The sequence below is a fragment of the Branchiostoma lanceolatum genome, chromosome 15 (genome assembly GCF_035083965.1).
Source record: "Branchiostoma lanceolatum isolate klBraLanc5 chromosome 15, klBraLanc5.hap2, whole genome shotgun sequence".
Taxonomy (NCBI): Eukaryota; Metazoa; Chordata; class Leptocardii; order Amphioxiformes; family Branchiostomatidae; genus Branchiostoma; species Branchiostoma lanceolatum.
Window position 1 is genome coordinate 4,429,870 of NC_089736.1, and position 11,846 is coordinate 4,441,715.

General features: G+C 40.2%; 1 protein-coding gene across 1 annotated transcript; it reads right to left on the reverse strand.

Annotated features, from left to right (window-relative positions):
• Positions 1-1,203: 1,203 nt before the first annotated feature.
• Positions 1,204-9,242, reverse strand: LOC136420884 (uncharacterized). Its single transcript, XM_066407999.1, has 10 exons — positions 8,159-9,242; positions 7,302-7,340; positions 6,809-6,942; positions 6,261-6,325; positions 5,210-5,406; positions 4,749-4,935; positions 3,912-4,169; positions 3,360-3,449; positions 2,843-2,945; positions 1,204-1,314 (listed from the first exon to the last, which is right to left on the reverse strand). The coding sequence occupies exons 1-10, from the start codon at positions 9,135-9,137 to the stop codon at positions 1,255-1,257; spliced, it is 2,112 nt and encodes a 703-aa protein (XP_066264096.1). The 5' UTR covers positions 9,138-9,242; the 3' UTR covers positions 1,204-1,254.
• Between the last annotated feature and the right edge of the window lie 2,604 nt (positions 9,243-11,846).

The window sequence follows — 11,846 nt, forward strand, 5'->3', positions numbered from 1 at the left end:
GATTTCAATGGTTTTGATAACCCCCTAGTACACCCTCTTAATCTTAATGCTTGATCTTGAACTTTTGGTCTATGAAACGTTGAAACACATGCTATATGGAAATATAAAAGTTATGTCCATATCTCCAGTGCAATCAGCAGGTAGGGATGTTTTCCTAATACAACCATGTGAAAATCCATCATTAACAGCAAAGATGACCGTTGCCATGGCAACCAACAGTCAACTGTTACAAAATACTTTTCTAAGTGCCATGCAGGTTTCTTGCAGCATAAAAAAGTTAAAGAAAAGTCATTCTTATCTCAATCACCAAGTTGCACATGTTTATTTCACCTTCAATTCTGTAGTTAAAATTCTGCTACAATGGAAACAATGGCTTAGTCTCTGGGTCACTGTGGCCTGCCCCATGGAGAACCCAAACTTCTTTTTTTATATGATATTCATAAAGGTCTAAACTAGTGCTGTGCTAAAAATCAACAAATTTAAAGTGCCTTTTAAGGAGGTATTGCTTGCTAAAAACGTCCAAAAAATGGCGTTTTGTCAATTTTGAAATTTTACAAAAACAGGTCATCTTTAAACGTTTGTTGCATCTCACTGCCAGAACATTTCGAGCAACACTTTACATCATTTTTCTTGTTAAGATATGGATAATTTAATATGTTAGAGGCAGCAACATTTCTGTTCATTTGTTGGAGTTACAGTAGGCCAAAGATGGTCCATTTTGAGCGAGAGAGAGGCCTTCAAAGGCGAAAATCCGCCATTTTGAAAAATGGCCGTTGCCATGGCAACTGGTAACCTCCGACCCAAAACTTTCCCATTTTTGTAGGTTTGGGCCAAGACCCTACCACCACACAAAATCTAAGAAAATTTCATTTTTTGACTTTGGCCACCTTATGCTTGGTTTTTACAGACAGCTGCTCTTAAGATTCCACTTGCTTGATGTATCTGTTGATGCCGTACATGGGTTAAGATATCATACCAGAGAACAACATATAAAAGTAACTACACTTTTTAACTGCTTACCAAGCATTCGGTGTCTATAAATTTTTGAACCAATATATAGAAACACAAAACTTAAGTTGTGTACATTAGACTGTCACTTCCGACGATACAACTTTACTATATACATATTGAGGTGAATAATGAAACAGGAAATTCAAGTAAGTATACGTCGTACGGTTTTCAAAACGTTGGTAACGTTAAGTGGCGAAGGTATAAGTGCGGTATCTAGACTATATACATTGTGACCAGGTTGAGTCAGTAACGATGGTGAAACCTTGGTTCGTAGAGTACTGCTGGCCGGGGCATCTTGAAATGCTGTGGAAAGTAGAAGTATATTTAAGTATTTACAATGGTAATAAAATCATTTAATGGGCTTTTGGTTTGCATTCATTTACATATTGACAGAGGACGAAAGAAATGTAGCAATTGTATAGAAATACTGGTCTGAAAAATTCCATATCGATTTTGCTCAAAAGTTGGTTATCAGAACCGTAACGTTAATTTTTTTAGCTGAAACTGTGAATTCTTAGCTGGTGTTAGGGACATTCCCACTTACACCTGCGTATAACAATTCCGTACGAGTCTTTCTTATTCGGCGAATATAGATGTATCCCCAAAACAGTCATAGAATATTCCATATGAATCCATGTTAAAAATGATTACAAGAAACTATGTCCTATAAAAATAACAAGGAACTCATGCGAACTTGACATGTACAAGCACTCTGAACGAGCGTTCTTGCCCGCGCGACGCCGCCAAGCGGCTGTACGGTACTGCAGGTTCCTTCACCTTTGACCGCCGGAAATGTTTACACAATGGTCACGTGGTGCCGATTTTAGCCGGAAGTGTTACAATTTGTGATGTGGAGTAGAGAAGACAGTCAGTACATGCTCTACATCCACTTCTTAGAGTTTTAACACGAAGGTGAGTTTTCCCATTCACCACTCGGGTCGATTTCGTTACACTAGACGTGTCTGCACCATGTGCAAATGGTGTCATGTATGTGACCATTCTTTTATCGCCGCCGCGAGGCCCCAAACACGAGGGGTGGAGGTGCTCACGTGCAAGTTTCGCATGTGTGCACTATATGTAGCTGCGGCGAGGCCATAGCCTTGAAAAACTCCTGTTAAGATGTTTGTCTCTGCTTAAATTGCTGTTTTTCTTCTTGCAAAGTTACATTGCGCAATCATGTTTCACTACTAGTAGCATAATAAGGTGAACATAATAAAATTGCCAGCAAAGATATACAAGCTTGAACATGCTTAAACATAATTGCCGAGGTTGAGTCCAGCTTGATTTTTAATCCTCCAAAATTATGAGTTAGTTACCACTGCAAAACATCAATATATGCATCTGAAAAATGTTCTGAATGCTTATGTGTAGGTCAATTTATTACATAAGCCCCCCTCCCCACAGTTTATCACTTTTTTTCTTCTTTTGTTTCTACTAGGTGAATCATGTGCCGATGTTGTATCAATATCTTTAACACAGATCTAGAACAGTGCAGACTAGAACTGTAAGTAGTAATTAATATTATTGCATTGAAACACTACAGATTTTGCAAAATCCAGGTCAACATACTTACTTATAGTATAACAAAAATATGTATCAGATAAATTGACAAATTGGCTATGCTGGTCAATGTAACCACCTATAACAGAATTTACAAGTGGAATGATAGATATAGGTGGACCTAGAAATATAGTGAGAATTATAACTTGAAATATAATGAGAATTATAACTTGAAATATAGTGAGAATTATAACATGTGTGACAGTCCCCTTATGTTAAGTATCCAGAATACAGTGTGTTGAAACACTTGTTGATCAATAAGAATGTGTACCTTTCCAACGTGCGATTTCCCTATAGCCAAAGTTGGGTTCCATTTATATCCAGGCTTGACTGCTCCAGGTGCGTAGGGGTGCATTGGCTTCTTGTATGAAGAGCTAAAGAGAAAAAAATAATCAATATTAAACAAACTTGCACTGAGAACAGTGACAACATTATTATTTTCTAGTAGCCTCCTTTTTCAAAAGGTAACAGTGTACACCAAGCTCAAAAGAGGCTATACATAACATCCATTATTATTTCATGTTTTGCATTATGCTTCCTATAGACCACGTGCATTTAGCCCATCTGGGCAGGAATATGCAATAAAGACTATTATTATTAACAAGTAGGTAATAAATGAAGCCACAAATCTGTCTATCAACAGATACATTAACGCAGAGAAGTACATCCTACTTTGCTTGATGTTCTTAAGCTTACAACCTTGTCCGTTTTAAGCAAAGTCCTACAGCACGTCCGTAAGTGCACATGCGCATCATTCTCCCTTGTTAAAAAAATGTAACATTTCTTACTTAAACCAGAGCCGGGAGGACCCAGGGTACCAGTTGTGTCGGAACAAGGAGTCAGGGTCGGACCAGGTGGACTCGGAATCCATATCAGACCTGTACATATATACAAAACGTTTAACTCGCCTAGTTAGACGGCATACAGGCATTTAACAAGAAAAAATAGACTTCATTACTAGTATCAATCATTATCAACCTTTACCACCGAAACACTAGCCTGTGTTTACACAAGCTCTCGGGCGGAGGTTAATGACCCCCGCAAGGGCGCGGCGGATACAGGGATTTTGTCATGCTAACCGAAACACGTACGCTGTCAAACTTTATGTAGCTGGTCGTGGTGTAAAGTAGAAGCCAGATAATTGTACGTCGGATTACCGCACACTTCTGTCAACTGCACGGAATCCCAAAATCCGAAACCGGTTCCCATTTGCCCCATTGTCAGTGACTTCCCATTTCTGCACAGCGAATCGTCACCAATACCTGATAACTGCACGAACATTTCATTGTGTATGACATGCCGAAAGAATGAAGTGAAGCGAGTAGAAGTTAAATACGCACCCAAAAGACCAGTTATCATGGTCCATCTTCAACTTTTTCTTGCCCGCCTTTTTCTTGGCAGGTTTCTTTACTAGGGGAGGTTCATCGATCGGCTTGCTTATAGGACGACAACATTGCAGACACAGACAGAGGGACAGGACAAAGATGGTGAGGCCGATGATACCAGCTGCCCCTCCGCCAGCCATCAGGACCCACAGGTGGGGGATGTAGAGTTGACATCGTTCGCCGTTGTACCAGCCTATAGGGTCGGCCTCGCATCTGGGGATAGAACATGCAAACATTACCCTTTACCCTCTGACCTGCTAATGGCATCAGTTAGGTCACGAGGTGTATGGTTCAGTTTTGCCGAAGAAGGTCAAAGCACATTTTGAAAAGTCGGTCATTATACATTACATGTGTTCCAAAGATAGTTTAGAGTTGATTTGGGACGACATCATGTGTCCATACTTATTCGAATGTCTCTCCGTTGCTCTGAACACCTTCCAATGATAGCCAGTCTGCTTCCAGACAGGGCTTTCTGTATCTGTATAGCCGGCATAATTGCCCTTCGGCGTAACACAGTGGCTTTGTTAATTCGAGATAGCACAATGTCTACTTTCCTTACACATGTCTGTCCTTGGTGCTGAATGCCTTCCAATGACAGAAACATGTTGCACGTACAGTATAAACAATACGTAAAACAAAGCAGTAGAGACTCTACAGTTTCTACTCACAATACATACATCAGGCAGTGAAAGAAAGTTGCCTATGAATATTTCCAGCTTAAGTATTGAAACTTTCCGCACACTGAGACTTTCTGTCTGGGGGCTTGAACAAATGGTCTAAACAGTTAATTACCTGCAAGACGGCAAAGAGCCATTCTGGTGAATGCAGAGTGCCTTGTTCATGCAATACTTCTGAAGACACTCAGAGAGGCAGTAGAAGTCATCCCCGTCTCTCTTACAGCTGTAACCGGGACTGCAGTCGAAGTATTTGCACGGGTTTCTCTGCTTCAGAACTAACTGCAATGCACTGTCACTAATCTCTGCAACAACAGCAACATAAATAACTGTTTATAACAACAATGGTTTGTTTGTTGTTAGTTTAAAAACTAACAGTACCTCCATTTTTCCACCAGGTAATCACGATATTTTGAGTTCTACATTCAAGATGATGTTCAAGTTGAGCTTAATTGTTTAGCTATTCAAAATATGAATATACCTGAATATTCATATAGGTCATAAGACTGATATCTTCTTTGACTTTACCAAAGTCTTTGTTTTTTTCTCACACTATTGAGTGTTGTCCTTATGACGTACCTGTGTGGCTTGGGTACGTCACTTCCGTTCCCAGAATGCTCCTGGTGCCGTCCACGATAAGCTCGCCTGCCCGCACTTTGAGGGGGAGTCCGGTCATGTCCAGAACGTTACAGTATCCGCCCGCTGTCATGAGCTGGGTGTAGTTGTACATCACTCTGAAGTCGACTACAACATGGGGTCTGACAGTGTTGCCTTCCCTAGAACATCGGATATGTTAGTTCAGACATTTGCTCTTTCGTTTGTTCAGACAAGTAGCACATAGGGCAGCTGCTCTCCAAGCAGGGAGTGGGTCTGGCTAGTTTTTGACATGTTTTTAGGCGTTTTTGTCGGGCTTTCTACATTGTCTCGTTGTATTACTTTGCTAAAAACATGTTAAAAACCAGCCAAATCCACTCCTCTGCTTGGAGAGAATAGGGCAGCAAGTTCCATGCTGTTTTAGTAGCAGGGTATATCTTTACATGGAGGAGTTGCTATTCCTTCCCATTTGACGTGCTAGAGACACCTTCTCTAACACGGGATCCCCATTATTACGCCCCTTCCTAAAGCTGAGTGCAGCCCCGATCGAGATGCCCTTCCTAGGATTGAACCGGGCTCTCACAGTTAGCGACAATATAATTGAACCAAGAGCTCAACTGTGAAGCGCTACCAGTTGGCAGTTATAGTGGTATCGCTCAGACACTTGTAAGAGGGTAAAAAAGACTTTGAATTAAGACAAACACATATTTACGTCAGAAATATTTTAGGTATGAACAAGGCAATGTCTCAACCATGTAGATATGACGGTCTAATGCAAATAGAGAAAAACATGGAGCACTTACAGGCTTGGTAAGGTGGCTACATGTTCAAAGAAGGATTAACTCATGGCTACGTGCAATGAAACATGCAACGTTGGGGTTTAATCCCTTGTTGATGGCCTATCTTATTGAACTGAATTTTGAGTGACTAGTGGGCATTTGACACAAAGAATCCTAACGCTAACACGCTATGATTTAAGGAATCCGATGTGCCACTTTGATAGATTCTAGCAAAAATGTAGCTGGAAGTTTTGTACCTTAAGGTAACGACTTCCAGATTGTGAAACCCGCTGTTCTTTGGCTTTTCGTAGTATGGCTCAACCTGAAGGGAAAAGGAACATAAATGAACTATCAATATTTTCGATTGTAATCAGATATAACAACAGTTTAAGCACAGCCAACAATCTTTTATCTCCTAAAAAGATATAGAACTGGTCACATTTTGGTCAGTTATTGTATCACCTTTTGGTCAGTTGTTGTCAATAGATTGTACACTATATATACCAAGATCTGGAGTTCCTAGCCATTCTTATTTGAATTACTATAATTGTAAGAACCAAAAAGCATCAGGCTTCACCTCAATTGAAGATGACTACTAAAATCAAATCATTTTGAGGTCTTAGTAAGACCTGCCCACATACCAAATATCAAGACAATCCACCTAGCTATTGTCTTCACAGACAGAAAGACAGACAAGCACACACAAACACACACATACACACATACACTAAAACATAACCATTTTGGTGAAGGTAAAATTGCATTGTTGATTTTGAAAATTGCAACAAGGGATGACATAAGCTACCGTTGCCTTGAAGGCATCAGCAAACTGGAGGTGTTCAACTGAAGACTGGTTCCCCAGATGGGGGTCCCACTGCCGGATGAACTGGATAGTAGAGTGAGCATACACTTTCAGGTCTCTGGGGAACCTATAGTAGGCTGGTGAAGGCACGAGTAACATGATAAGAAGACGGTAACAAAGTGGTAACAACTTTTTTCAACAGCTCCACTGAGAATAAATATGTTAATGCCAGTATTACGTTCTCAGTCCCAAAGATCTAAAAGCACTGGGTCTCTTTGATGCATGTTTGTGTTGGTAGCATAATTTGATTATTGCAGTAAGAGAATTGTGTTTTGACAAATGTATCATTTTAACTGTAGCCACCCATGCTGAAGAGCAAAACAGCAATACTTATTATATTAAGTGTTTTGGCATCTACAAAATCTGTCGACAATGTATATTCGATGTATGCTACAAGATTCAGGAAACTACGAAGTGTACATGTACATGTACTTACCGACCGTGATTTCCGTCCGTTCCACGTCAACAAGACTGTCTAGTTATGACGCAGAATAACACAGTTATTATGCAGGTAATACATCAGGCATATAGATATCAGTATAGCGTGTATCAACAGCTAAACAAAGGGAGAAATCCTTATGAATTTCAATCACCATGTCCCATAGGAGATGTTCGTGTTGGTGTGGTTTTCGTACAACAATTGACGAGGTCAAAATATGGGAATGGATCAATGAGGCCAATGTAGTGATATGAAGTCTGGTAACAAAATAGAAGAATTATAATATATGATGTACAAACTGAGTGACTGGTTTTGCTAAGCTGAAACGATTTGACGTCTGTGATAGTGCTTTTCTACAAGGCAATTATCAATCTTCGATTAAGGTACTAGTACGGCGATGAAGGTTAGAGTACATCCTGGTAGAACATTACATAAAAAATATTTTGATCAGTGACAGTTACTCATGAAAGATAGTGAATGCTATCTGAAACAACAGACCCTTTAGGGAATTTAGTCAGTCCCTTGGTTTTTGTACACTGTAAACTATATATGTAATTAATTAATTAAGAATAGAATTGAATCTTTACCACTGGATTACCGCATTTTATTTTCAGACGTTTCAATTGCCCACTTTTATTCATTTATTTTAGTTTAGTTTTTTTCCTACCTGGCGAAAAGTGTTAGATAGGCACTTGAAACGTCTGAAAATAGAATGCAGTAATCCAGTGGTAAAGATTTCATTTTATTCTTCATTTCCTGGACCTGGATGCCTAATCTTCACAAACTTATAAATGTCATTCTACTAGCTTTGTTAACAGTCTTGGGTACGCTCCCCACACTGCTCAAGAACTCACCTATTTTCTTTGGTTGGGAGGGTTTCTTCTGTGCAGGGACTGCATCGATGACAGAAGTTGCATTCCCTATGTTTGTAACCGAACCTGTGCTCCTCGTGTCGGTTTCTGCTGAAGCCAAGGAAACACTCACACTTTCACTGGTTCGTACGACCATGCGATGTGTCGTTGGTGGTGGTACGTTCGTGGTGACTTTGGTAGAAGTAGAAGTTGAAAAAGACTCAGTCCGTATGGTGCTTTTACCGGTGCTTACTGTTGGTATTGATGTAGTGGGCGTCGTTTTAGAAGTTGTAATAGAATCAATTATTTGCGTTGTTTTTGCTGCTATAGTGGAGGCAGTTCTTTGTGTAGTTTTACTTGCCTTAGCAGTGGAAGTTTGCATTGCGCTATCTGTGGTAAAAGAATCAGTTGCTTGTGGCATTTTAGCTGTTGCAGTAGATGCCATCTTAGATGTTATGGTGGAAGCAGTTGCTTGCGTTTTCTCAGTTGTAGCATGTGTAGCTGTCTGAGTTTTTCTAGCTGTTGTATTAGGAGCAGTAGCTCGTGGTGATTCAGCTGATGCAGTAGAAGCATTTGGCGTCAGTCTTGCTGTTATAGTTGAAGTTGTTTGTGTCAGTTTAGATGCTGTAGCATGTGTTGTATGTGCCTGTTTAGCTGCTGTAGCTGCCTGTGGCATTCTAGATGTGAAAGAAGCAGTTGCTTGTGTCGACGTAGGTATTGCAGCAGTAAAAGCAGTTGTTTGTATCATTTTAGCTGTTATAGCAGACGTAGTTGTTTGTGGTATCTTAGCTGATGTAGTAGAAACAGTTGTCTGTGGCATTCTAGATGTTGTAGCAAATTCAGTGGTTTGTGGCGTTGTATCTGTTGTAGCAGAAGTCTCTTGTGTCCGTTTAGCAGCTGTCGCATAAGTACTTTTCGTCATTTCAGTTGCTACAGGAGAAACCGTAGATTGTATTGTCATAGTCAATGTAGATGAAGCCATTGTTTCTGTCACTGTGTTGTTTTGAAGCTCAGTATTCAAAGAGCTATTAGTGCTTTCAGTGGTGCCAACATTTTCGGTATGCTTGCTAGTATGTCCAAAGGTGGAAGAAATATTCGTAGTTTGTATCAAGGAATTACCTGGTGTTGGCGTAATGTCGTTTATTGTCGGTGGTCCAGCTGAACTTGAAGCTTTAGTAGATGCCATACTTGACGACAAAAGTTTGGTAATAGTACTTGTCGTCGTAGGTTTCACTGTAGATGTCTCCGGTTTTGTTGACATTCCCTTGGAAGCTGTTGCAGCGGCGTCGCTGGTTGATGCTGGTTTTGTTGATGCTGTTGCTCCTGCTGTAGTCCTCACTATTGGAACAGTTGTAGCTGCTGTGGATGTTTTTATCTTTGATTCTGTTGTCGCCATTGCTGATGGTGTTACCGAACTCATAGATGTAGTTTTTGTCATCTGTGCCTTGCTGTTTGTAGCAGCAAGGGATGTTTTGGTCGATGAAGGGATGTTGTTTATCGTTCTCGTCACCACTACGGTTGTCACAGCAGGCCTTGGTGAAGACTGGGCGGACACGGTACCCACCAAATCTGAAAATAGATTTATCTTGTTAGTTCAGAAACTTGGGTGCATGCCTTAGATATTGAAAAAAAAACGTTTTATGAAGTATTCTGCAGTCATCCTTTCTAGTTGGTGGACATGTAGATATCTAGAATGCTATTTGTTCATTCAGAGAAGAATGCTATTTCTTTCTATACACTCAAGACTAGAATCTGGGTTTTCTAATCGAGATTATATTTGGTTAACATTATCATTCCACTTTACCAAAAAGCAGCAGTTTATGGTATGATTTTTTGATATCATGAGGAACCCTAAACTTGAAATCCACTTACCTCGTGACAACAAGGTGACGCCCAAAAGAACAACCATCGCGCATTGACCTCTCATGACGATGACATTAAGGCACACAAATGACTTGCTATCACGAATCTTCTTTCTGGTCGATACCGCGGGAGGGAAAACGCAAAGGTTATACCAGTGTCTCTCCTGATTATGATACTGTTTTACTGGCTCTCGTTAATGTCATGATTTGGGTTGATCGGATTGTAACTAAGACGGGCTTGCCGATTGCATGCATCGCTATGAGGTTTGAAGCTTTCCCATGGGAGCTTCTTTTTGAATGAGCTTTGGGATCGTTTCTTCAGTTGTAAAGTTTCGATGCATAAAAGTGTTGTTCACATTGTAGTGCCTAGTGGCACGAAGGGCAGCAAGTGTCCTTGCTGTTTCTCTTGCAGTGTATTTTGTACAGGGAGGGGTTGCTAGCCTTCCCCTTTTATGCACTCGAAGCGCCTCCTCGAACATGGGACCTCCATTTTACTCTCCTTCTGAAAAACTGTTACAGTCTCAACCAAGATGCCCTTCCCATGCCAAGGATTTGAACCGGGGTCTCCCAGTTACCTAGTATTAATTAGAACCAGGAGCTCAACTATGAGGCTGCTACCAGTTGAGCTACAGGGCCTAGGAACATCCCTAATGCCGGGAAGGAGATAATGAAACATTGGAATATTGAGTTGAAACATGTTTTAACCTACAAAACGCGTAGACCCAGGTGAATAGAGTAGTCTATCAATGTTGAACTCAATTACCCACGTGTAGCAAACGCTAGATCATAGTTGACAAACATTGATCCGGCTTTTTGTTCTCGGTTTCAGTTCGCACGAAGCCTATTGTCTTCTTTTTTTCACTTCGTCCTCGGAGACTTGCACCGTTTCATCAAAGATCACTGTATATTCTTTTGGAAGGTTCGAGAGAAATGTGGGTTCATTATTCATCACGTGATTGCGTTGCTATGGAAACATTGAAAGTACCTTATTTCAGCGTCGTTTATAACTCTGGAAGAGCAAAAAGAAATTTAATGTTTTTAAGTTGTCTAGAATATTCAACATAATACTTGTAATTATCGATATTTCGTAGTTTAGTCAACCTACCAATCAGCTAGAGTCTTTCATAGTACCAATAAATAGCTATACATTTGTATATTGCATATCACTAGGGTTGTACCTGTCCTTGGTGCTGATTGGTTACATTTGGCTGTGCTTTTAGTTGGTTGATATCTACATATTCACTGTCCTTGTTACTAATCGGGTGATCTGTTCTCGCATATATTCTCAACGTGTCACCACATTGATTTTAAAGCATACAAAAATCCGTATCATTCGAACTAAATCAGAGAATGCCAGATATCTGCATACGCAAGGATATATCATGCAGTCTCCACACCTTCCTATCCCGTTCATTGTTTAATAACTTACGCCGAGGAATACTCACAAAACATAAACAATTTTCTATTGGCATACATGTAGGTTCATTCTCATCCTGCATACTAGTACCACCTGTATCCTTTGATCTGTTGTCACCCACATGGACCTTGTAAAGGCCTTTGTTAGATTATAAGTACTGACACAATGATACATGACTAACTGATGTCGTGCCCTGATCATCATGCAACATGCGTGACTATGGAATACCAAACAATACCGGGGCTGCTGGGAACATTTACAGCTGATGTTATAGTTTTGACGGGCAGACGTGGGTACTTGTATTAATTGTAACATGCGGGGGTGAATGGTTGACACTTTTGATTAAAAAAAGAAGAAAATTGAATGTAGTCTAGTGATATCTTCATCATGTAAATGCCATCATCTCTCGTAC